Source organism: Magnolia sinica, chromosome 1 (assembly GCF_029962835.1).
Source record: "Magnolia sinica isolate HGM2019 chromosome 1, MsV1, whole genome shotgun sequence".
Lineage (NCBI taxonomy): Eukaryota > Viridiplantae > Streptophyta > Magnoliopsida > Magnoliales > Magnoliaceae > Magnolia > Magnolia sinica.
This window is the reverse complement of record NC_080573.1, coordinates 31,013,003-31,040,202: the sequence shown is the minus strand read 5'-3', so window position 1 is coordinate 31,040,202 and position 27,200 is coordinate 31,013,003. Positions and strand designations below refer to the sequence as shown.

General features: G+C 39.9%; 2 protein-coding genes across 5 annotated transcripts in view; one reads left to right on the top strand and one right to left on the bottom strand.

The window, feature by feature from the left end:
- The window catches only part of LOC131244284 (uncharacterized), a 30,229-nt gene extending 14,970 nt beyond the window's left edge, over positions 1–15,259 (top strand). Inside the window, exons 3-7 of one of the 2 annotated variants that reach the window (XM_058243921.1) lie at positions 751–942; positions 7,631–7,759; positions 9,048–9,217; positions 13,702–13,832; positions 14,602–15,206. In XM_058243921.1, the coding sequence (XP_058099904.1) occupies positions 751–942; positions 7,631–7,759; positions 9,048–9,217; positions 13,702–13,832; positions 14,602–14,679 (700 nt within the window). In that variant the 3' untranslated portion in view covers positions 14,680–15,206. Of the gene's footprint in view, positions 1–750; positions 943–7,630; positions 7,760–9,047; positions 9,218–13,701; positions 13,833–14,601 lie in introns of both variants that reach the window. The other variant, XM_058243926.1, reaches the window with a different exon arrangement.
- Positions 15,260–17,019: 1,760 nt separating this feature from the next.
- The window catches only part of LOC131244269 (WPP domain-associated protein-like), a 30,827-nt gene continuing 20,646 nt past the window's right edge, over positions 17,020–27,200 (bottom strand). Inside the window, exons 4-7 of one of the 3 annotated variants that reach the window (XR_009170250.1) lie at positions 22,268–22,369; positions 18,278–18,346; positions 17,503–17,775; positions 17,020–17,335 (exon numbers count right to left, since the gene is read on the bottom strand). Coding sequence is in view for 2 of the 3 variants with exons in the window: in XM_058243905.1 (XP_058099888.1) it covers positions 17,665–17,775; positions 18,278–18,346; positions 22,268–22,369 (282 nt within the window). In the remaining variant the exon portion in view is untranslated. Of the gene's footprint in view, positions 17,776–18,277; positions 18,347–22,267; positions 22,370–27,200 lie in introns of all 3 variants that reach the window. The other 2 variants (XM_058243905.1, XM_058243914.1) reach the window with 2 other exon arrangements.

The window sequence follows — 27,200 nt, the reverse complement described above, 5'->3', positions numbered from 1 at the left end:
GGTAAAAGGAACATTAATTATTAGAGGATTTTTGTATAGTTTTAAGGGAAATTTCTTGAAAGACAAAAAATAGAGAGATATGGTATTACTTGGTGCATATTGATGATATGGTATTACTTGGTGCATATCGATGACAAAAGGATGATTGATGAGTTTTTTTTTCTTTCAAAAATTTAAGAAAACCATAAAAGTCTCACTATTTACGATACAATTTCTGATTTAATACGATTCAACCCCTATTATGATTTGTGATATGATAATGATTCCAATTTAATATGATTCAACTCCTATTATGATTTGTGATACGATAATGATTTTGACAACATTGTTCATAGAGACCATAAAATACAACCTTTGAAAACAAAACCCTAGACTAGGACCTGCTAAAAATCCATCTCTAAACAACTAAAAAGATGTGCAAAAATACCAAAAAATTCCTAAAATTTTGTTGACAAAAGCCTTTAAATTTTAGGTCAAACGGATCAGTGATCCTGCCACAGCAGTGTTACAATATGGAGGTCTCACATTCAAGCCCAGCTTACCTACCAAAAAAAGGCTTGTACTGATATGTCAGTATTTTAGCTACAATGACATCAACTGTGGCCAGGTTGTGAACAACACAAATATCAAGAATTGGAAAAAGAAATTGCATCCATATTTTTCTCTACATTGTATTGTACCCTCATTTTAATGGCTATTTGAAAATTTGGTGGCTTCTGAAACTGTTTGCATCTGTCTTGGTTCTCTCAGAGATATATTTCCGAGTCATGTCAGGCTCTTTGTTCAAAATGACGCCGTGGCAGCTTTGGCTAGTGGGACGATGGGAAAACTTCATGGTTGTGTCTTAATTGCTGGTACTGGAACCATTGCCTATGGGTTCACTGAAGATGGAAGAGAAGCTCGAGCTGCGGGTGCAGGACCTATCCTCGGTGATTGGGGCAGGTAAGTGTTTCACCATTGGACCCATAACAAGGATTTGTTTTCTTTCTGTAACTGAGGGGCTGTGCTTATTTGCTCTAGCTTGGAGTTGTGGTGATGGGTAGGGCTGTCATGAGTACCCGAACCTTGGGTATCCAAGTAACCCAGCCTGATATAAATGGGTCTAAGTCCAATTTTCAGACCCATTTGAAAATTTGGGCCAGGTTTTATCCACCATGTTGGACCCAATTTAAAACCAGCTGGGGTTGGGTAGCCAGATAACTTTTATATTAATTAGAATATATTAACCTGAGTTACAGGATCCTTCTAACTACCTGCCGCTCCCGCTCCCTACCTATTTATACTTGTTTACAGTTTAAAAGAGACGCTTCCCCATTACTTCACCTGAATTTCTTGATGCTTTGCTTCATGCTTGTTGCAAATATAATATTAACTATTCTGACAATTGAATAAGGTTTGGTAGTTCCACACACATGTATTAATAGCCGTTCATGCGTATATGTGGCACAGGTTTGTGAGATCCAATCTGTCCATGACTCCATTTACACCACGACCCTACCCGCCCCATTGACAGCCCAGCCAATGGGCTTTCAAGCTATTATTGATTGCTTGTGTTATAACCGTATGACCAAATTAGTCAATGTGCACAGGTCACAAGCAACTTCTATTTGATCAATATCCATAATAAGATGCCGAAAATTATTTATTAGTCATTTATCCAATAGAAACCAAAAAAGAATTTAGGAAATATGAGAGTATAGAATATGAGGTATTATATGATGTTCGAGTTGACTGTTTGTGCAGTATGATGAGTTTTTCATTTTTGTATGAGTATGTCCCCATGTTTTAGTGATCCAATTCGTTAATAACATGGGCCTCATCTCAATGGCCCATTCACCAAAAATTCCAAATTGGAAGACACTAGCAGTTTGATGTTTGGCCTTTTTTTTGTTGAATGCTGACCATTGTTGTATTTTCTTAACCATCTATATGCTGGCCACCAATTGAAGGGTTAGTATCTTCCCATATAGGATATTTTGGTGATGAATAATCTGTGGTGGGGTCCATAATATCAATGGCTTTGGATCACTAAAACATGGACCTCACTAGTACAAACTGAAAACCCGGGCATACTGTACAAACTCTTGGTCCGAGCAATGTAGAATCTGTCATAAGGTATAAACATATAATTAGTGTGGCTTTCCTATATTTGATTGAAACTAACCGAACAAGAGTTAGGGACCTAGATCATGTTAGATGCATTAAGAGCGATTGCCAAAGGGTACTAGTCAAGGACAATGAGATCAATGAAAGGTGGAGAAGCTATTTTCAGAACTTGTTAAATGACAATCACTTTGAGAGCATAGGAATAGAAGGAACCATAAACTCAAATGATGTCCAGTGTTTTAAATATCGATACTATCGGCCGATATTATCGTTATCGAACACCGTCGACATGAAACCCCTTAAAGATACTAAAAATTTCTGGAATTATTTGTATTGTGCGATATATCGCACGATATTTTGCGATATTGCCGTTATTATCATCTTTCTCGTGTTTTATTAAGGGATTTTATCAAATTTGATGCCTAATTACCAGAAAAAATTGAAAAAATAAAATAATAAAAGAGAAAGGCTTTCAATCCACGTAAGAGAGGGGATTTCGGTACCGGATCGTGTGATCGAAAATATAATTTAGTGGGCCATGATCGATAGCGGCACGCTATGCGAAAAAAATCTCAAATTCCCTGTTTTTTTCTTCGAATAGATGATAGATTGAAATTGCAAAGGTGATTTTAGCAACAAATCAGCAAAAATCCTGGAGTTTTGGAGTTTCGGCGAGAGATTTTAGCGTTTCGGAACCCACTTGTTTGAAAAATGGCTTTGGAAGCCCTTTTACAGGGAAGCCACCACCAACCTAGCTGGTGTGGGTACGTGTCGTGCGAAAACGGGAAGCGGATTGCGTACTGAGTAAACTCTGTGAGGTTCACCATGATTTATATATTTTATCCCCTCCGTCCATCCATTTTATCAGATAATTTTAGTACTTGAGCCCAAAATTGAAGCATATCGAAATCTTAAATGGACTACACTGAAGGAAATAGTGTGAATTGATAGTTTACGGTTGAAAAAGTCTTGGTGGCCATAGAGGTTTTGGATCAATCTTATATTTGTTTTTTCCCTTCATCCATATCTGTATGATCTTACGAACAGTTTGGATTTGGATGACAATTAAACATCATTGTGGGGCCCAAAAAGGTTTCAACGGTGGAAATCATTATTCCCACTGTTTCCTGTGGTATGATCCACTTGAGCTTTGTATATGCTTAAATTTTGGGCTCAATCCCTTAAGTGATATGAAAAAATTGATGGACGACGTGAATAAACCACATACATTCAAAGTGGGCCCAAGTGAGTTTACTTAGTACAGAATCTGATTTCGCGAAAACGAGGGTTGACGCTCCTCGTGCTCTGAGTTGTACGAAAGGTTCAAACGAGATCAAAGTTACATGGGCCCCACAATGATGTATTGATCATATCTACACCATTCATCCATTTGGGGAGATCATTTTAGATCTTGATCCCAAAAATGAGTAATTTCCAAGGCTCAAGTGGACCACGCCACAAATAACAGTGGGGACAATGATTCTCACCATTAAAGCATTCGTAGGGCCCACCGTGATGTTTACTTTTCATCCAATTTGTTCATAAGGTCACACGGACCTGGATGAAGAGAAAAAACAAATATCATATTCATCCAAATTTTCTGTGACCCTCGAAAGGTTTTAATGGCTGGTGTTCAATCCCCCACTGATTTTTACAGTGTGGTCCACTTTATTTTTTGATGAATCTTATTTTTCAGCTTAAGACTTAGTACGAGCTCACCAAGTGGATGGACGGTTTGGATATAACTCATACCTCATGATGGGACCCACAGAACTTGGTGACGTCAACACACCAGCTAGCGGTGGTGTGTGGTACACCAGCCAATCCGCTTCCCTTTTACCTTACGAGGTCTCTAGTTATAGATGGACGGTCTTGTTGGGGGCTTTGTGGGTTCCACCTTGATGTCATGTGTTTTATCCGTACCATGATTTAATGGTTAAAATAAAAAACTTCTTTGGCCAATGATAACATTTATTTGCTATCTAACCACTTTTTAGGGCTCGCTAATTTATCACATAAGATCTGGATGAACAGAAAACCAAATATCAGCTTGATCGAAACTTTTATGGCCCCTAAAAAGTTTTTAATGGTGGCCATTAAACAACCCTTGTTTTGTGTGGTTAATGCTGGAGCATTTTTACACTAGGCTCGAGTGGGGTCGCCTATGGGATGCAGGGGCACACTCGGGGTGGGCGGCCCATGTGATGTGGGGCCCACAAAGGGGGTTCGGCCGAGGTCCTAACCCATGAGATGTGGGGCCTGGGCTATGAGATAAAGGGATTAATTCGCCATACTCTAACAGTTCGAGCTTTTAGAGCAAGTGGTTAATTGTCCTGCATCAAATTGGTATCAGAGAGGAAGGTCTCGTGTTCGAGACTCCTCACCGGGGGTGATTAATGCAGGAGCATTTTCACACTGGGCTTGCATTTCACACTGGGCTCGAGTGGGGTAGCCCGTGGGATGCGGGGACACACTCGGGGTGAGCGGCCCATGTGATTTGGGGCTCACGAAGGGGGTTCGGCCGAGGTCTTAACCCATGAGATGTGGGGCCTGGGCTATGAGATAAATGGATTAATTCGCCATACTCTAACGGTTCGAGCTTTTAGAGCAAGTGGTTAATTGTTCTGCATCAATGGTGTGGTCCGCCTCAATTTTGAATCTGCCTCATTTTTTAACCCACACCCTAAAATCATTTGCTAAAATGAATTGATAGTGTAGATACACCTTATTACATCAATGTGGCCCTATGGTCGGGGTCTCACTCAATGCCACAGTTGGCCACTATTCGAGGAAGCGGTTTGTGCAGTGGGCGTGGATTTCGGGAAGCTGACTAAGCTCTTTTCGGCCTACCTCGATGTATGTATTGCATATCCACATTGTACATTTGTTTGGGCTGCTTATTTTATGGCATGGTTCTAAAAAATTAAGTAGATACAAGTTTCAAGTGGACTACACTACAAGAAATAGTGGTCAATGATCTCCCACCATTAAAAACTTCCTAGGGTCCACCGTAAGGGTTATTAACCATCCAACCTGTTGAATCTGCTTTATTTTTTGGATAATGTCCTGAAATGATATGGAAAAACGGATGGACGGGGTGGATATTGAATATACTTGTCTTAGTTCAATCGGACAATGCATAGTTTAGGACCCTGTACAAAGGAAACCTATTATGTGCACTTCTTTTTTGAGACTTTATGATTTAAAAGTGTGCATTAAGGTCCTTTTTAATAATCCCTGAAGTTTCATTGAAAAATTCAACCATTTTCCCAATGTTTCCCCATGTTTCCCAAAAAGTGTGATAAACGTGATACGAACGATATATCCCGTGCGATAACTGATATGTATCTATATCCCAAGGGTGCGATACATTGCGCGATACTGATATTTCGAACACTGATGATGTCAAAGTTAAAAGATACTTGTTAAGTCCTTGGATCAAATTTTATACCAATATAGGTTTGGAAGTGTGTAGGAGATACTGGGTTATTTTGGTTGATAAAGTTGTTCAATAAGATTGTAAGATCAAAGAAAATGCCAAACGAATAGAGGAAAAGTATTGTGATACCTATTTATAAAATAAAGGAGACATACAAGGCTGTACTAACTATCGTGGGATTATGCTTACGAGCCAGACAATGAACCTTTGGGAAAGAGTGATTGAGCAAAGACTAAGGTATAAGATGAACGCATCAGAAAATCACTTTGGTTTCATGCCAAGGTCCTACCACAAAATCTATTTTCCTATTAGACAATTGATGGAGGAATATAGAGTGAGGAGGAAGTATCTCCACATGGTCTTTACTGACTTAGAGAAAGCTTACAATAGGACTCCTAGAGAGTCAATATGGTGGATATTGGGAGAGGAATTTCAAGAGGATATATTGACATGATTAAGGATACGTATGAGGGAGTAGTAACAAATGTAAGGACCACTAGTTGAGACATAAGAGAGTTCTTGATTACTGTAGGCTTGCACTAGGGGTTGGCATTGACCCTATACCTTTTCACATTGGTTATGAAAGAGTTAACAAGGCATTTCCAGGAAGAGATCCCATGGTGTAGGTTGTTTGCAGATGGCATAGTTTTGATTGACAATACAAGGGAGGGTGTAAACACAAAGTTGGATTTATAGAGGGGTGCTTTAGAATCCAAAGGATTTAAAATTAGTTAAGAGTAAAGCAGAGAATATGAAGTGCAATTTTGTAACAATAGGAGTGGGAATGAGGAATTAGTAAAGATTGTTGACCAGGAAGTTTCCCAAAATGACACTTCCGATATTTTGGGTTGATAATTCATAAGAGTGGAGGGATTGAGAAGTATGTTGCCCATAGAATTCAAGCGGGGTGGAAGAAATGGGAGATGTGCCTCCGGATTTTTATGTCATCGTCGTGTACCACTCAAACTAAAAGGGGAAATTTATAGGATGGATACAAATCTTACAGGACAAAATTTTGGGCAGTTTAGGAACAACATGTGCATAGGATGAGTGTAGCTGAAATGAAGATTTTTAGATGGATGAGTGGTAAGACAAGGAATGATAGATTTAGAAATGAATGCATTCGAGGGAACTTAGGAATAATGTTAGTAGGTAGGAAATGAGGGAAAGTAGACTTAGATGGTTTGGTCATGTGCAATGGAGACAAGAACTAAGCTGATTAAACTGAAGGGGAGATTTTATGTGATCGTCGCATACCAATCAAACTGAAGGGGAGATTTTATAGGGCAACAAGAGGAAAGCCCAAAAGGTGTGGGTGGAGGTGGGTAGAAAAAAATTGATGGGCAATGGTATAACTGAGGATTGTTCGTCGATAGAGTGGATGGCAGAACAAGAGTCGTGTAGTGTGCCCCAGTTAGTTTGGATAGGGCTTAGACGTTGATGATGAATTTTATTTATTTATTTTATTGATTTTTATCTTAGTTTTATTCATAAAAGGGCCAGTGTTGCTTGATTAGCATTCCCCACAATTCACTACGTTGTGACAACTTATCCACCATGCATGTGATGAACAAGCATGCCAATCTAGACCGTCCACATCATGGGCCTCATTGGAGATGGAACATAGCCCAAAAATTTCACTGACTTGTTCTTAACCGACCTATGGCTGTCAAATTTGGACCACTTCCTATTTTTAGCATCCATTAGAAAGCTGCCTATTGGATGGTTAGGATTATCTATGCAGTGTCTTTCTCCACAATGGTGCTCATGATGTGGATGGTCTGGATTGATGTGAATCATGCGTCATGCACTGTAAATGCCTACAGAGTCCAGAAAACACACACAGTAGTCTATTCCTTATAAACCATCTTTCAAAAAAAAAAAAAAAAAACCAGTCCTAACAGATGCGATTAGCAGCTTCAGGCTGCAGGAGAAAAAAAAGAGCATTTTAATCTCTTAAATAGTGCTAACATTTTTTGCACTCATGCATGGTTGAAAGGTACTAACTTGGTTTGTTTCCCATATTTTTGCTTTATACTATCATGCAAGAAACTGGAAACATGATCAGATGTCTATATTATGCAGTGGCTATGGAATTGCTGCACAGGCATTGACTGCTGTAGTGAGGGCTCACGATGGCCGTGGTCCTCAGACAATGCTTACGAGTCATATCATGCATGCACTTCGGCTTCCTTCACCAGATGAACTCATTGGGTACTTTCCTCTTTATTCTTAATAAGAAAGAATAGCTGGCCTTCGTATGGTTTTGAATATTGTTTTGGTGTGTGACTTGCCAAGGGACTGAAACTGGTAAGACTGGTTGCAACTCAGTCAATGTTTTGGAGGGGCAACTCGTTTCCTTCTCTATCAAGATTGAGTTAACTCAACCAAGTCACACACCGATCCATAGCTCAAGTGGTAGACTGAGTGAAGATAACCTTGTTTCAACACTGAGGTCTTGGTATCGATTCCCAAGTGGGGTGTGTGTACTAACCTGCTAACCAATAAAAAAAATTCAACGAAGTCAAATTGGTTCCAGCTGATATTTAAAACCATGGGCATTCTCCTTTTTTTTTTTTTTTGCAGCTGCATCCAAATTATATGCAACAGAATAGTTGGCTAGATGTTTACCATGCTTATTCTTTCGATGGAGAGGAACTGACTATGTGATCCTCAACTGAGTATGTGTATAGCACCCTTGGGTCCTTGGTCTCTACAAGTGGGGCCCATGGCTGGGTGTTCTAGACATTGGTTGGATGTGACCCATAGTGAATGGACCATGGCCCAAAAGTCCCCTATTTGAGACCCTAATTCCTAAGCGTAACATTGGTGGCCTGCAAATAGACAATCAAGTAAAGAAATACAACAACAGTACCCATTCAGTTGAAACTAAACATGGGCGGATAAGATCTTCCAACCTGGGAGATTTTCTGGGGCATGCTGTATACATGTTTTTGACCATCTGATCAGTCTAGATCACTGATAAATGGGCCCCTCTTGTATGAATGGCTTAGCTTCTTCTTCTTTTGAGAGTTTAATATCAGCAGTTATCTTGATATGCGTGTGTGTTCGCTCATTGAGAGAGATGGAATCCAAAGGGAAACAAAACCGGTTCCCTTGGGCTGTTTGGATAGATGGATTCCGCAAAAGGGAGGGAGGTGGTATTCAAAGGGAAACGGAACTAGATTCCCTTGTGCCGTTTGGAGAGATGGATTCCACAAAGTAATCATTGGCGTTATCCACAACCATGATTCTCTTCTGCAAGATATGAGGTTACTGATTCTAATGAATCTAGGATTTCCACTCTCTATCAAAACAGGACCCTTAAAATGGAATCTTGTTTTTCAACAATGTTGACCGGAAAAATCATCACTTTCTATGCTTACTTTCTTCTTCTGCATTGCATGATTGTGTGATCAAATAGACTTCATCGATGCATTAAGATAGGATGTTGAGCTTTAACAATCAGTTTTTGTTGTTGTTTTTTCTCTTTGGAATTTAGGTGGACCTATGCAGATCCATCTTGGGCACGTATTGCGGCCCTTGTTCCTGTGGTCATGTCTTGTGCTGAATTGGGTGATCAAGTTGCAAATAAAATTTTACTAGATTCTGTCCAAGAGTTGGCTATGAGCGTGAAAGCTGTTGTTCAAAGACTCGGCTTGTGTGGCGAAGGTGCATTTTCATTCAACTACAAATACTCGAAAGTGCATATGATTTACTTGCCAAGAATCTGACTACTTGATATAGCATTCCAAATCCTACTCTCCCCAGTCCCCATCCATTCGAATGTGGCAAGGCTGTAGATGCCAGGCCAATCATCAGGTGGGCCCCACCATGTATGTGTCATGCCCCAAAGACAAGGCCAGTTTGGTCATCTGGTGGTCCACTTGTAAACTTCGAGTGTGGACCATGGTGGGGCCCACCTGAACGATGGTCCAGATTTCTCACACATGCTGCATTGGTTTGTCTTGTGAGAGAAGGATTGGAAATCCTACTCTCTCAAGCAGACATGACATTTCTTTGCAACATAATTTAAGGGGTTGGTTTAGGGTGTGTTTATGTGATGCAATTTTATGTAGATATGGTCTCATATGTTTAAAAACCATTTTCCTATTAATTTAAAGACGGTCTTGTGCACTGGTCTTAAATGTTGATGTTGTTCCATAGAGGAATTATGGAGCCTTGATGCATCATATGTGAATAGTTTCCTGGTGTGCGCATTTTGTACTAGTCAGGCCCTTAAGCGTCTATTTGAGCTGGTCCCTGATCAAAGGGCGAAGAACCTCTAGTCTGGGAGATTTTTTATAAATCCCCCACCCACAATACATGCCATAAAATTAACAGTCTAGGTGACTGAACCATGGGTCACTCCTAGTTGTTCATAATGGTGCATCATGATGCTCCATTCCCGAATGCATCAGGGGATGCTCTCATATAACATGTGCAGCTGTTTCAACAAGTCCGTAAGATCAAAGTAAATGCCAGACGAATGGAGGAAAGTTATTGTGGTACCCATTTATAAGAATAATATGAAACTTTGGGAAAGAGTGATTGAGGAAAGACTAAGGTATGAGATGAATGTATCAGAAAATCAGTATGGTTTCATGCCAGGGAGGTCTACCATAGAATCTATTTTTTGACTTAGCCAATTGATGGAGAATATAGGGAGAGAGGAAGGATCTCTACATTGTCTTTATTGACTTAGAGAAAGCTTACAATAGGGCCCCTAAAGAGTTAATCTGGTGGATGTTGGGAAGAAATGAATTTTAAGAGGATATATTGACATGATTGAGGATATGTATAAGGGAGCAGTAACAAATGTAAGGACTATTAGTGGAGAGACAAGTGAGTTTCCAATTATTGCAGGCTTGCACCAAGGTTGGCATTGAGCTTGTACCTTTTCGCACTGGTTGGCAGGGAGGTCTACCACAGAATCTATTTTTTGACTTAGCCAATTGATGGAGAATATAGGGAGAGAGGAAGGATCTCTACATTGTCTTTATTAACTTAGAGAAAGCTTACAATAGGGCCCCCTAAAGAGTTAATCTGGTGGATGTTGGGAAGAAATGAATTTTAAGAGGATATATTGACATGATTGATGGAGAATATAGGGAGAGAGGAAGGATCTCTACATTGTCTTTATTAACTTAGAGAAAGCTTACAATAGGGCCCCCTAAAGAGTTAATCTGGTGGATGTTGGGAAGAAATGAATTTTAAGAGGATATATTTTTCGACTTAGCCAATTGATGGAGAATATAGGGAGAGAGGAAGGATCTCTACATTGTCTTTATTAACTTAGAGAAAGCTTACAATAGGGCCCCTAAAGAGTTAATCTGGTGGATGTTGGGAAGAAATGAATTTTAAGAGGATATATTGACATGATTGAGGATATGTATAAGGTAGTAGTAACAAATGTAAGCACTATTAGTGGAGAGACAATTGAGTTTCCAATTATTGTAGGCTTGCACCAAGGTTGGCATTGAGCTTGTACCTTTTCGCACTGGTTATGGATGAGTTAACAAGGCATTTTCAGGAAGAGATCCCATGGTGTATGTTGTTTGTAGATGACTTAGTTTTGATTGACAATACAAGGGTGGGTGTGAACAAAAAACTAGATTTATAGAAGGGCACTTGAGAATCTTAAGGATTAGAAATTAGTCAAGAGTAAAACAGAGACTATAGAGTGCAATTTTGAAACAATAGGAGTGGGAACCAGGAATCAGTAAAGATTGTTGACCAAGAAGTTTCTCAGAATGACACTTCCCATATCTTGGGTTGATAATTCATAAGAGTGGAGGGATTGAGAAATACGTTGCCCATAGAATTCAAGCGGGGTGGAAGAAATGGAGATGTGCCTCTGGAGTTTTATATAATTGTCGCGTGCCACTCAAACTGAAAAGGTAATTTTATAGGATGGCTATAAGACTAGCTGTGCTTTATGGGACAAAATGCTGGGTAGTTAAGGAACAACATGTGATGCAGGATGAGGTTTTCTAACTTAAGACAATAACAAATTCAGATTTCAGATTTTGTGAACAATAAACGTAAAATTCAGCAACCTCATATCAATTCAAACAATAATCAAATAACAAATACGTAAAGCCCTTGGCTACCATTTGCTTGAAATAGGAACTATTAAAATACTATCACCATTTGTCCAATGGAATTAAGGAATTCCACAATTAACATAGGGTTAGTCTAACAATCAAAATGAATTATTTGAATCTAAAAGGGATTTAACAAAAATTAGGTTTTAAGATGAGTTTTGAGAAAAAAGAAGGGGAAAACCTGAAAATTAGGGTTAGGGTTTTGGTTGAATGATAGGGGCAAAGAGGGGAGACCAAACACATGCGGGGGGGCGGGGGTGTGTGTGTGTTATGGGATGGCTAGGTTTTGGGATGTAAGGGTTTGAGGAAGGATGGAGAAAAGATGAGAAAAGGGAAAAGAGAAGAAGATGCAAAGAGTAGGGTTAGAGAGATACCTTGTAATGAGAAAAGAGAGAGGGAGAAGAAAAGAGCTTGGATTCACACCAAATAGTGAGCTCTTGGAATCACACCAAGAGAAGGCTTCACACCTTGAAGATCTCTAAGCACACAAGCAAAGAGAAGAGAACTCAAATTTTTTATTCCTCAATCATGCACAATAAGAGGGGACATCCAAGCTTTATAGTCTATTTGGGCTACAAAGTACAAAAATGCTCCCTCAGTTCTATTTTGTTCCCAACATGGCCTACTCATAAAATAAATTTACGAAAAGCTTTGGAATTTAAAACTAAACACCTAAACCACTAAATAACATAAAATAAAATAATCCTAAAATAACATAATGTCCTTGGATGAAGATGGCCCACGATCAATGGTTTGATCATGTGCACTATGTGCTTGGACGGTCCGATCGTTGCATCCATTTAATCTAACGGTCCAAATATCTCCCTCTACTAGCCCACATGCATCTTCCTGGTGTGGGGTCTTCCAGATGCTCCTACATGCTGTGTGGGGTCTTCAACATGAGTACTCGCCTAGCCACAGAGAGATCGGTACCCGCCGCCTCCTCTGATATGTGTGTAAAGGTATGCATGATGTGATGTCCCCATCAACATGTCCATAGGATGAGTGTGGATGAAATGAGGATGTTGAGATGGACAAGTGGCAAGACAAGGAAAGATAGAGTTAGAAATGAATGCATTCGATGCACTAATAGGTAACAAGATGAGGTAAAGTAGAGCTAGATGGTTTGGTCATGTGCAATAAAGACCAAGCACTGCATTGGTTAGGAGTGAGTTCGTACAAGTTGAAGGTTCAAAAGGGCAAGGGGAACGCCCAAAAAGACATGGGTAGAGAGGTAGTAAGGAAAGACTTGATGACCTATGGTCTAACTGAAGTTATGACCCTTTATAGAGTGGAATGGCGGAAATGATTCATCTAGCCAACCCCACATTAGTTGGCATAAGGCTTAGATGATGATGATTGGTTGTTTATGAAGCACGGCCATGGTCGGCTAAACTAGGACTAAGTTGAGTTGGCTCGGTTCGACTTAGTTAAGCCAATTCAACTATATAAAAAAATCAATTTAGTCAAGATTCGATGGACTCAATTTGATTGATTCATCTAGACCCTGCTGAGTTTGGTCCTGTTTTCTTCTAAAAAATTATCCTTTTTAACCTAGAAAAGGGTTTCTTTCGGGAAAATAAAACTTAAAAAAAAAAAAAAAAAAAATTTAAACAAAGAGGTTTCAGTTTTGCTGAGTTGATCCAAACAGAGTTGTGGGCAAATCAAGTTTTTCTTCTTCTTATTTTTCAAGTCTTCATTGAGTTGTTAGTCTCCTGCTTGTTAGATGAGCTGGTAGAGATAGTGTAGTGTGTGTCAGTGATCCAGGGTTCAATCCCTTGTAGTGTGACCTTTCAAAAAAGAAGAAGAAGAAGAAGAAAGAAAAAAGAAAAAGGAAATCTGCTCTCTGATAAAAATACAAGAGAGAAAGAGAACTGCTCGAGTTATGTCAACTTGGTCAAGTCGGATCTTTTTTCTTTTTTCTATGTTTTGAATTTTTAGACTATGGTATTGAGGTTGTCATGTCCTCTTGAGTAAGTTGTGTTTACATTTCAATTGGCTTCTAAATCTAAACGCAGCCTTAGAATTGAATGTGCTGATGAACTGCAGACAGAAAGAGTTCTTTCCCACTCGTTATGGTTGGAGGTGTTCTCGAAGCCAATGAGAGGTGGGATATTGGGAAAGAAGTCATTAAATGCATCTCCAAGGACTACCCTGGCACTTGCCCAATTCGACCTAAGGTTAGTATGCTTTGGCCATTTTTAAATTTGACCCCTTGTCCTATGTAGGGCTGTCTATGACCTAGCTGGCCCATTGGGCTTTCGGGCTTGGCCTGACATACGAGTCCCAAGGTGACTTGGTCCTCCAATTTAAGCCTGTCTATAAATTGGGTTGGGCTTGGGCTGCATATAGTCTGCCAGCCAGGCCCATTTTTGGTTTCAAGGGAAATTTTGTCAATATCATGCATGATTGAGTACGGAAAACGAACAACCCAGATAATGCACAAAAGTAGGTGGCTGAGCTCGGGCTTGGGCTGGACTTGGACCTTGGCCATGTGTAATCATCATGGCCCAGGCTTGGGCCTGTTTGTTTTGCTCAGGCTGATTCAGGCCTGGGTTTTACTTTGTGGGCTAGGCCTGGTCCGACCCGGACCATGGACAGCCCATATCATATGTAACAGTGAGAAATGTGAATGAGCCCACACAAGGGGACTCAGCCTTCCACACAGTGGACTTGCAATAGCATAAAATTCAGGTGGGTCCCAATCATCAGGTGCACCCGGCTGCCCTGTAGAGGAATGGATGGTTAAGAAGAATTTCACCAACAGTAGTCCACAGTGGACTTGCAATAGCAAAAAATTCATGTGGGTCCCAATCATCAGGTGCACCTGGCCGCCCCGTAGAGAGGAATGGATGGTTAAGAAGAGTTTCACCAGCGGGGCACTATGCTTCCTCATCTGTGTTTGGAATGTCTAACTAGCAGTCTTGTTATTTGCTTGCTGTTTTGCAGGTGGAGCCCGCTGTGGGAGCGGCTTTGCTGGCCTGGAATTTCTTCATGAAAGAATCAGAAGGCTGCCGAAGAAGCTGACACTGCCTGATTTCAAACCCCATCTTGGATGGAAATGTTGATTTGTACAGTGTGAAGTCAGCAGGAACAGAAAAATCATCAGTGTATAGTACACAATGCCATCAGTTTTTTTTTTTTTTTTACTTTGCACAAGTGAGGCCTGTGGTTCAGTGATCCAAACCATCTATCTAATTTGCTTGATTAGCCCATGCACCAAATCTTTTAGTCAGGAGGTCCTGAGCATTGAACCGAGGCCCGACTATCACTGTGTTTCTTTCTTAACTGTCTATTTTCTGTTCACCAATTGAAGGGTGAATATTTGCCTTCCTGGGAGATTTTTGGTGGATGGCCCATCCAGAATGGGACTAATGATATTGATGGTTTGGATCAAAACAAAAAAGCTATTGCAATGTTGAATCTGTTGGTATGAGCATTGTCATATACACCTCAAGGTGTATTCGTGGTTGCAACTTGTATTTGGTTTTCAACAATGTTCCTGTTTTATCATGTAAAGGAAAATGTAAGAAAGCCCATGTGTTTCTTGGGCAGTGTTTTTTTTTTTTTTTGAAATTTTAATTTTATCAAGAGTCGGCATTTCCACCTTTTAGGTTGTGTTTGGATGTTCAATTGAATTGGATTACTATAGCTCATAAATGGCCAATGGCAAAATGCAATTGCTATAGTTCTTGTATTTCTGCCAAATCAAAATTTAGGGTTTGCTTATTATGAAATAGAACCGCATGATGTGGGTAAAACTTTGGTATATCAAATGTCATTGCTGGATACGGTTCGAACTGGGGCAGGCTGGTGTCCAAGATCAATGGACACAGTTTGGACGAGCCAAGATGAACTTGGATGTCAGTTGTTGATGGCCCTTGTGGCGGGCCTCTTTCGTACCTTGTCCATGGCAATTGGTAAAAATGCTCTCATTTTCAAAGCTAGAAGGCAGTATAGTAACCAAATGGCTGGCAATTTGAATTCAGTCAAGCTAAATGGGCCACACCTGGGTTGTTTTTGCTCTGGATTTTGAACTGTTATGGCATGGCTTATTGGAAATTATGAATCAGTTGTGCGGCCCTTCTCTGGCCCATTTAAACCCATAAGTCAATCTGGGATGATATCATGCTGCAGACTGGCACATGGCGGCACGTGCCAATGAACAGGTGGGATTTTGTGCATGAGATGGGGCCCACCATGGACTGCCAGGAATAAAAAATAAAATTCAAGCAGCCCTCTCATCAGCAGACAACTTATAATTGAAGATGGACCAAGTATCCCTGTACCTCATGTGTCGGTGAGTGTGGGCTCAGCAAGCTCCTATATTTGGGCCTATGTTTCAATGATTTAGACCATTGGCCTGTTTGGCACTGGTTAGTTGGGCCATGCTTGTTGATCGGATGGACCTGACCTTTCAATTTGTAGCCTTAAGATGGCTGTTAAGAAGACTTGAGTAGAATGATGATCCAGTTCAAGCTGAAAACAGGCCTAAGGTTGCTGCAAGGAGCTTCTGATCCTGTTGTTTTGTCCACATACAATCAGTGGGGCTCAACACAGATGGTCTAAATCGCCGAACTACGGGTCCTATATATGAGGAACATATATTCCACATGTACAATGTGGATCACCACGGCCCACCAGAGTACTGATGACAGGCAGCAATCAACATCCGAAAAGAAACAAATAATTCAAATAGAGAGCTGCAGGCATCATCAAACATACCAACGTATGATAATCATACCCATTGCGTCTCTGCCTGCAGAGATAGACACAACAATCATGCAGTTCATCAGGTGGGCCCCACCGTGAACATGCCCGGCTCAAATATATGTGGGTCTGGCGTGGAAACAATGGATGGTCACAGCCAACTGTCCAAATCCATCATACACAAATGGCGTGGATGAGTCTACCACTCTGAATTTGTTTCGAGCCATCTACATATCGGGGCTCACCTAACTAATGAATGGTTGAAAACGCATCAAGGATATATAAAACACAGTTGTAGCAGGATGATGGAGATTACAGCCCCCTCCAAAATCTTCTTCCATTGGGAAGAAACAAAAAAGAAAACACAGTTGTAGCAGGATGATCCCTCCAAAATCTTCTTCCATTGAGAAGAAACAAAAAAGAAAACACAGTTGTAGCAGGATGATGGAGATTACAGCCCCCTCCAAAATCTCCTTCCATTGGGAAGAAACAAAAAAGAAAAGAACTTTTATTTAAAAGATACAATGGTGCTTTACAACCTCAAAAACAGCCTTATATAGGCTTGGAAAAGGCTAATTGTGGAAAAGAGTATATTACCCCCATGAAATTCATCACCGCCTATATGACTTCTTAATTTGAAAGTAACTCTTTCAAACAGCATCAGAATCGAGTGATCTTGGGCTCGTTTGAAAACTCATTCAAAATGTCATCAAATGGAACATATTTTGTCATTCTAACATCGTTTAATGCCCCAAAGTGGCAAAAAGTGTAACAAATTACATAAGAAAACTTATTAAATACTCAATCTGATTTAGGAAAGAAGATGAAAATCCAATGAAATCAAGAACCATCTGTATTGACCTCAGCTGTACATCATAAACCGATCTTCATGGTAATCATCAGACAATGGATCTGGTCCAGATCATCAACCAAGATAATCTGAATGGTGGGATTCTTCGGATCTTCAATAAATCTACTTGTTTGGCCATTTCGTTGCATCAAGGCATCATTAACAAACATGCAAGAAAGGATGTTAATAAGCTTAAATACAAAACCATATGGTATGGTAAGCAACAAATGGTATACAATTTAAACTGCAAATAAAGAAGAAAACCTTGCATCAAAAAAGGAGAAACACACCCAATTAATATAAACTGTCCGATTGAGTTCGTGGTGTTGCGAATCTGCAGACCAGCATGGGGTTGGTGGCAACCAAACAATTGCCATACCTCAGTTTTTCTTTTCCCAAGCCGATAAACAAAAAGATTTGGGGATATGTATCAGGCCCCAAAGAGATGAAAGTTACTGCGTCAGTGCCATCATGCCATTGGATGCCATATCATGAGAAGCTATTGTTCTTTTCCATGGCGTTGTTAAAGGTGCTGACCTGGAAATGCTTTCTTCTTTGGGATGCTGAAAACGGCAAAGAAATCAAGGTGGGGTTCGCTTGCGAATAATGGTTTGCAACATATCCATTTAAGCAGAAATAAAAAACAATGCAGAAAATAGGAGCATGAGGGCGAGTAACCCTGTCAATAATCCGATGCTCTGGCATAGTATAATGATCCACATGCATGCATATGCACATGTAACTTCACCTCAAATCAAACCGTCCAAACCATGGGCCCCACTGTATTAAGATCACTAGACACTATTCTTAAAATAAAAATAAAAAATAAAAAAAATCCAGACTGTTAACTACTTTTTAATTGAGATAAGGCTTAGATGATAATGATGATGAGATGGTGACCACTGGACAGGATTCCCATTTCAGTGTGATTTTGGACCATGAAAATATACATTGGAGCCTTCAATTTGTTAAGATGTGATTGAGATACATGAATGGCACATGGGCACGTCTGCATATGGACTGCATAAATTAGCCTCTTAAGCATAAAAGGGAAATGTTAATCACCTTCTGAACAACTGGTTTAGTAGTTTCTCCTTCTAATTCCCTTCTGACCAATTTCAGAACCTCCATAATCTGAAAGAAGAGGAAAGCTTCATAAATACAATGCCTGTTTGCAGATTATCGTTAATGAAACATGTGGTGAAGATAACAAAAAAGAACTTGGAATTACTAAAAGTTGAAGACGAAGAAAAAAAAAAGACGGAGAGCTCTGCCAGCCCACATGTACCTCTTTGCATGCGGCTGACAGTATGGAACATATGAAAATCGGTGGGCCCCACTGTGTAGATAACCTGGCCCCAAAGCCAGGCTGGTTTATCACAAGGGGGCATACACACGAAAACAATGGAGTTGGAAAAATAGCCAACAAGTCCTTACCCATGGCTCGGTGGTAGACATGAGTTTCAACATAGAGGTCATGGGTTCAAGTTCCCATTGTGGTGTGTGTAAAAAAAAAAGGGTCTGCTTTCAATGCACACGTGGCCATGTGGAGAAGATAACAAAAAAGAATTGGGGTTATATAAACCCTATTACATGCGGGATTAGGGAATTCTAACATTGTGCTAGAGAGAACTAGGGTTTTGAGAAGGGGAAATTCGTCTTTGGAGACAAGGTTTTCGAATCTGTAAGTTGTCCATCTCTTGTAATTCTCGATTCATGGTGGATTGTTTGTTAGTTGGTGCCGTGGTTTTTTTTCCCCACAAGCGTTTTTCCACGTAAAATCATTGTGTTTCTCCGTGATTGCTTGATTTTTTATTTTTTTTTCTATTAGTGTGTTTGATTCATTTTAAAGTTGCTTCCGCGCCTAACGTGTGGCGGCTGCGCACAATAGTGTCAAAACTTGACCCGACCCGCCAACCCTACCCGGACCCAACCCAGAAAGTTAGGGTTCAGGTCTATCCATTTCCCAGATGGGTTGGGTTCGAATCATTGTTCGAAGTATCCACAATATTATAGAAATATCTCTGATATTATCTGTATCTCTAGCTCGACGATACCAATAACATTGGCAGTGATACTAGTAACACTGGTAGTATAAAAAAAAAAATCGAAGTATCGATAGTGTATTGCTAAATATCGCTAATGTATCAATATCGCTAATTTATCACCGATATTTTTGACTATGTAAATTCCAGGTGTCGCTTGTATTGCCAATGTATAGATATTACCAATGTATCATCAATATTTTCAGTTGTGTAAATTTCAGGTGTCGCTTGTATCGCCAGTGTGTCGGGGATATTTCTATAATTTTGTCAATGTACCGATATCGCAAAAATCTATTTATTAAAAAATTTTCATTTCAAATTTTTTTTATGAGCGCATGATTGTATGCAATGTTTTAAATATTGACAATATCGGCCGATATATCCCACGATATCTCTTGTATCCCACCCGTGCGATACGAAACGCACAGTTAGTGCCAATATATCACACATGTTCGATTCGGTGAGCATCTTCACTTTCTAATCTTTTTTCTTCTTTTTTTTTTTTTTTGAAATTATGTTAAATCAGTGTCAAATGGTTATGAATCCATTGGTTCTTCATGTTTTGCATGAAAAATTATGGCGTTGGATCTTTGATTTTGATATCCATTAGTTCTTCATGTTCACCATTTTTATTTTTTATTTTTTTTAAAATTTTCCTTCAACTAGCTGTCAATTGAGACTAATTTCAAAGTATTTAGGAGTATTTGATTAAATGATTATCACATACACTCTAATTTCGAAATTTGAATGTAGGTAGTCCGATTTGGGAAAAATTGGAGAAAATTCAAAATTTTCCCAATTTCCCCAAAATTGCTTGCAATGTTGCACTCCAAACATGAAATCAAGCATGTATGAGGGGCGGGCTGATCTACTGATTTGTCAAGTCCTTGTCAATTTTTGAAAAATAAATATAATTTTTAATTAAAAATATTAAAATAAATTATTATTTGTTTGAAATTTCTCTTCAACCATTTGTCAATTGAGACTAATTTCGAAATATTTGGGAGTGTTTGATGAAATGATCATCACATATACTCTAAATGTTATGTATTCAATTTGAATATAGTTGCATTAGTTCAATCAAACAACACGTATCTTAGGACCCTATACAAAGGAAACCTATTGTGTGTACTTTTATGAGATGTAATTATTTAAAAGTGTGTATTAAGGTCTTTTTTAACAATCCATGAAGTTTTATTGAAAATTCAACCATTTTCCCAATGTTTCTCCATGTTTCCCAAAAAGTACAATAAATTACCTGATACAAACGATATATCCGGTGAGATAACCGATACGTATCTGTATCCCAAGGGTGCGATACGTAACACGATACCAATATTTCGAACATTGAATACACACTTATAAATCAAAACATTACAAAAAACAAGTGCATATAATAGGTTTTCTTTGTATGGGGTACTAATCTATGCGTTGTCTAACTGAATTGATGCAAGCATATTCAAAGTCTATTCATATAATTTATAAATGTAAGAAGTGTGGGAACACAAGAAATATATTCCGAAGCCAAGGAAGAATCACCTGATCAGGTTACATGATTGTTTTTATGTTTACACAGATTGCAACCGATTTGCAAGAAATTGAATTCCACAACCCCCCCCCCCCCCCAATCCAAAACATAAAAAATCATGGATTTGAAACAATTTGATACTAATTTAACATGATTTAGTCAAAAATCGAAAACGCTCACCGGATCGAACATGTGGGATATATCACACTACTTGTGCGTTTCGTATCGCACAGGTGAGATACAAGATATATCGTGGGATACATCGGCTGATATCGTCGATATTTAAAACACTGGTCGTCGCAACATGAGCGATACCAAGACCACAATCTTTCATTTCCTTTCCAATTGTCGATGATTTCTTGATGAAAAATCGTGTTGTCAATATTCTTAAGTATCAATGGATAGGATGGAAGGTTGGATCGTTGGATGGATGGCTGGATGGATAGATGGGATTAATGGGATGGTTGGACTTATTTCTTATGATAGCACATACTTTTAAGCCCCCATTAAATGGAAACTTATTATGTGTGCATTCTTTTGCAATTTTTTTATCCCTAAATATGCATGTGTATTTTAACATATTTTGAAGTTTCACTGAAAAATTTTACCGTTTTTCCCATGTTTTCCCAATGTTTCCCCGCATTTCAGGTTATCGGCGATATCAATATTGTTTTCACATCCCTGACTAAACTCGTAGCGATACCCATACTTTGAACACTGGTTCGAATTATGTTTTTTGTCAACTTGCAATTAAATGGGCTGGGTTCGGATTTGTTAGGCTGGACTCTGCAGGTCATGAATATGGTCCTTATTGCGTCCTCACTAGATGCTAACGGTACTATGTATTATATAATATAACGTAAAATATATAAGTATAAAAAACCCTATGTGGATATGAAGGTTGTAATTTGGATTATAGTAAGAGTTTGATTTCATATTCATGAGAGTTTCTACATATGTGGTTGATATTTTTATATTTTTTAATACAAAATGACATATTTATTTTTTATATTTTTTAATCAAATGGGTCAGATGGGTTGGGTTTGGGTTGACCCATTCATAGACGATTTCCGTTGGGGTTGAGATTTGCAACCCGTTTAATAAATGCATTGGACCTATCCTCGTTATGACCAAAGCATAAACTATCCCGCCCATGCCATTTGCAATGGGCCAAGCATGGGCCTGGATTTGGAATTGGTCTGGTTGGGTCTTCAAGCTAGCCTATTTAAAATTTTGATTTTGTCGGGCCCAGGCCCAGCCCCTTGGCAGCCTTACTAATTCCATCCCATAGGGCTATATCATCGACCGTGAAATGCATTTTCCATCCAACACTTCCAATGTTGACATTCAAAAAAATCCCACAGAAATCAATATCACTAATTTCCTATTGCCAATATTGACTAATTATGAAAGAAACACATGCTTTACGTGATACTAAATGAAAGAAAAATCAATCATGGTTGCAACAGAAAATAAACTTACTCCAGGATAATGTTGCAATATGATTGAGTAATGATCGAGTGCTATGTATATCTTTGAAAGAAGACTTAGAAGTGCATCCACCTCATCCCCTAACAGATCAACCTGAGGTCAAAAAAATTCCAGTAAGAATAAGTCAAAATAAGATTTGAAGATTTGGCTAACAATACAAGAGCCATATTTTCAATAAACATATAACAAAGGTTAGACCAATGATAGCGGTATTGATATTATCGAGTAACAAGCAATAAGATAATAACAGGGAGTTATAAAACTCCCAGGTATTGACAATAATATCATCGATATATTACAATATACGGCAGATATCGCAAATATATCACACAATATCAGACCGCCCTGAGTCATGTATTGGCAATAAGTGTCCCTTTCTCCCCAAAAACCAACAAATTTTTTTTTCAAATTTTGCAAAAAGTGCCAACTTTTTCTCTAATTTCTTTGTTTGGATCTACTAGAGTAGATTTAGGTAACTCATTTTGAGTTGTTGTGAAAGAAATCACCTATTTGGGCAGGAAATGAGGATTGAATCAGGAGAAGGCCAGAAGCCCCTTCAGTAAAAGATTGAGTTTTTCTTTGTTTTTTACTAAATTTCTTGCTCATGACTTGTTGAAACATGCTTGTAATCCATGATTATGAATGATTGGATGCAATACAATGGATTTTAAGCTCCAATTTTTAATTTGGGAAAAGTAAAAGAAATTGGGGAAAATCCTAAATCTTTCATTTTCACACATTTAAATTGAAACTGTGATGTAAAAAAATCACAACACTCATGTTGTAAGCCAATCTACAGATTGGCAACAGTTTCCGTAGTTTTTGGGGAAAATAAAATATTATTAAAAAAGGGGTTATCCCCACTATCATGGGGACATTAGCAACATCCCCAAACCTTTACATATTACATGGGCTGACCTATTGTCGATCTCAATTCTGATGGGGACGTAATGTGCACACGCACGCCCCCTATGCACGTACGCAAGGAGGAGGAGGGCTCAGGAGGGCCTCCTAGTTAGAGGACTGCGTTTTGGTCCCTTGGAGTGGACCTGATTGTCATGTGAATCCCACCATGAGTTCTCATGATCATGGCCCACTATTCTAAATGATCTAGTACTTTGAGTTTTGGTTATTTTTGTTATTAGGAACATTATGGACAGTTTAGATTGATTTGATTAGTTGTTATTTATGATTACTTCACCTCTAAGTAATAGGTTGCGCACATGGCGTAAGTTTTGGGGTATAGGATTTTATTATAAATAGGCACTCCTTGTAGTCTTTTTTCTCATTGAAGATGATTAATAAAATTCTGCGTTTTCCTGCTTCTCTAATTCTCTGAGTTGTGGAAACCTAATTGGGTGTGAAACCCTCTCTTCTTCGAAGGACTAACTACCGTGGTGCAAAGCCACACCCATCCTAAATCGCCCCAATCTCCTACCCTCCATATTCATCATCTCCTACAGCCATTCCCTCATCAAATCCACCCACGTTTGCAACTAATCTTTCCCCCACAGCAGATTTCTAGAATCTGGCCCTGCAAGAGGGCTGAAACTTCGGCGGAGCACCATGTTCAAACCGATCATCCGTTTGGCCTGAAATTTGGAGGTAAGGTGGCCCATCCCTGGCCGACCAGGCTCTAGCTGGCCGATTCCAGATTCATGGGCCCCACACACGTGCGGGCCGCCATCCACGCACATGCGTCAGGCCGGTTTGCTGTCCACACATGCGGGCTGATCATAGGTTCCCTCTCGTCTCTATTTCACTCCTCTTTTGCCTTATTTCCATAACCCTAACCCTAGATCATCTCAAATCCCCAAGTTCTATTCCACTTTTGAAACCCTAGGTTTTCCCGAATTAAAACGTGAGAATCCCTTGGATTGGGAAATAATCCTTTGCATGTGTGGATGAATCTACTATCCTTTGAGCATTGTTTGGTCTATAATTTTTAATTGATTCAGCCCTAACATGTGTAGGCTTGGACCCTCGTAGATTTCCTTTGTTGAATGCTTGACTTTGTGGGATGTGGAGTTATTGCGATTGTTTTTAAATTATTATGATCTAAAGCTTGAAATCTTGCACATCATATCTAATTTTCATGTCTTGCATCAAATCTGGTATCAAAGCTTAGGTTTTTCTTAGGGGATTGCATTGCATGTTTAAGATTTGGTCTACTCGCGTTTATTTTGCATTAAATTTCATCATATAGGGCTGTTTAGGACCCATCATTCACAACATAGACTGTTGAATTTTCTATTGTCAGAAATTTCCATATTTTCATTGCTGAATTTTTTATTAACAAACTGTTTGGACAGTTATGTTGCTGGAATTTTAGGAGCGTTGCGTAGTTTCCCTCATATAGAGTCCTATAGGAGCATTTAGTCTCATTTAGACGCATATAGTTGCATTACAGGACCTTTGAGTTGAGTGGGTAGTTGTATGCCCACACGTACTGGTCGCGGTTTTGGGTTGCACCCGGCACTAAACATGGATCAATTACAAGAGTCAATGGACAACATAACCCGACAGTTTGAGTCTTTGGGTAGGCGCTTGGAACAACGTATTGACCAACGCTGAGATCAGCTTAATGTGCGTGTTACCCAACTAGAAACCTCCGCCTGGGCAAACCCCGTCATTGTAGAAGATGCCCAATCTCAAGCAGGTGGCCAAGAGGATAGACAAGGGAATGAGGGTGGCCAAAGAAACAGACATGGGCGCACACCCATGCACCCACCCCACGAGGGGCATCATGATCATTATGACCCAGATGCGCAACTCCTCAAGGAAGTTATAGTAGAAGCCCCTACGTTTAATGGCTACTTGGGCCCTAAAGCTTTTCTATATTGGTTGGCGGATATGGACCACTATTTTGAGTGGTATGACATGTCGGATGCTCGTCGAGTCCGATTTGCCAAGATGAAGCTTGTGGGCCAAGTAAAGAGGTTTTTGGCTACTGTGGAGCGAAAGAAAGAGAGGTTGAGGGAACTCCCAATAGTCCATTGGGGAGAAATGAAAGAAACTCTTAAGGAAAAATACCTCCCTTTCTCTTATAACTTGAGGTTGGTTGAGGAATCGAAGTCCAAGTCTAAGCCTCTCCATATTTTAAATACCAAAGACTTTGAGCGAGACACTGAGTCGGACTCGATGGCATACGCCCTTGTGGCTAGGGAAAGTGCACCAGAGGCTAGTGCAGAGTTACCCACTGAGGCCATTCCGGTAGTAGATGAGTTTCGTGATGTCTTTCCCGATGATCTACCGGATGAGCTTCCCCCTATGAGGGATATACAACACGCCATTGATTTAGTCTCTGGGGCGACCCTACCAAATTTGTCTGAGGTAGTCAATAGGAGTCTGGGAAATTTGCTCAGGTGTTTAGTGAGGGAGCACACCAGGACGTGGGACATTGCACTATCTATCGCCGAGTTTGCATTTAATAGTTCTATCAATAGATCCACGGGTTTAAGCCCTGTTGAAGTCGTTACTGGTTATAAACCTAGGAAGCCTATTGATCTTGTCTTTATGTCCCTGTCCCATAGGCCATCAGAGTCTGCAGTCTTTTGCACATCACATTCATTCATTGCATCAAGAAATCAGGCGAAAGATCAATACTAGTAATGAACTTTACAAAATTTCTGCTGACCAACATAAACGATTTAAGGAATTCAATGTAGGGGACTTTGTGATGGTCCGCGTCAAGCCAGAACGGTACCCTCAGGGAGCCGTTGGTAAATTACAAGCACGTAGCGCTGGACCATTCAAAATTATAAAACGAAATGGTCTCAATGCGTATGTGGTAGTTCTTCCACCTTCCATGGGAATTAGTTCCACATTCAATGTGGAGGATCTAGTTGCATTTCAGGGGACCACTGATACATTATCCAGCTTGTCACCTAACCATCCTGATTCCCCAGACTTTTCCCTTGATCCATGGCCCCCTCCCGACCCATCTTCCCAGTCTCTACCTCCCATACATACCCTTCCCACACCCAGAGAGGAGATAGAAGATATTATGGACCATTAGATAATATTGACGTCAGACGACAGATTTCAAAAGTTCCTGGTCAAGTGAAAGTCATGCCCAGCTTCAGACAGTACGTGACATCTTGGAGTGGTTCAGGAGTTCTGTTTCGCCAGTGGCAAAATCTTCGCAGCCGGGGAGAACTGATGAGAACATCTCCCGCACGCGCACGCCCCCTTTACGCACGTACGCAAGGAGGGCCCCACCTTCGATCTGGATCGATGACGACGTCCAGGGAGGGCCTCCTAGTTAGAGGACTGTGTTTTGATTCCTTTGGGTGGACCCGATCATCATGTGGATCCCGTCATTGGATCTAATGATCGTGGCCCACTACCCTAGGTGATCTAGGACTTTGAGTTTTGCTTATTATTGTTATTAGGAATATCATGGACAGTTTAGATTGCTTTGATTAGTTGTTATTTTTTATTACATCGTGGGCACACGGCGTGAGTTTTGAGGTATAAAATTTTCTTATAAATTGGTACCCCTAGTAGTTTTTTTTTTTTTTAATTGAAAATGATTAATAAAATTCTGCGTTTTCCTGCTTCTCTAATTCTCTGAGTTGTGGAAACCTAATTAGGTGCAAAACCTTCCCTTCTTCGAAGGGCTAACTACCGTGATGCGAAGCCACACCCATCCTAAATCGGCCCCATTTCCTACCCTCCATATTCCTCATCTCCTATAGCCATCCCCTCATCAAATCCACCCACGTTTGCAGCTAATCTTTCTCCTACAATAGCTTTCCAGAATCTGGCCCTGTAGGAGGGCCGAAACTTCGGTGGAGCACCGTGTTCAAACCGATCATTCGTTTGCCCTAAAATTTGGAGGGAAGGTGGTCCATCCCTGGCTGACTAGGCCTTAGCTAGCCGATTCCAGATTCGTAGGCCCCACACATGTGCAGGCCACCAT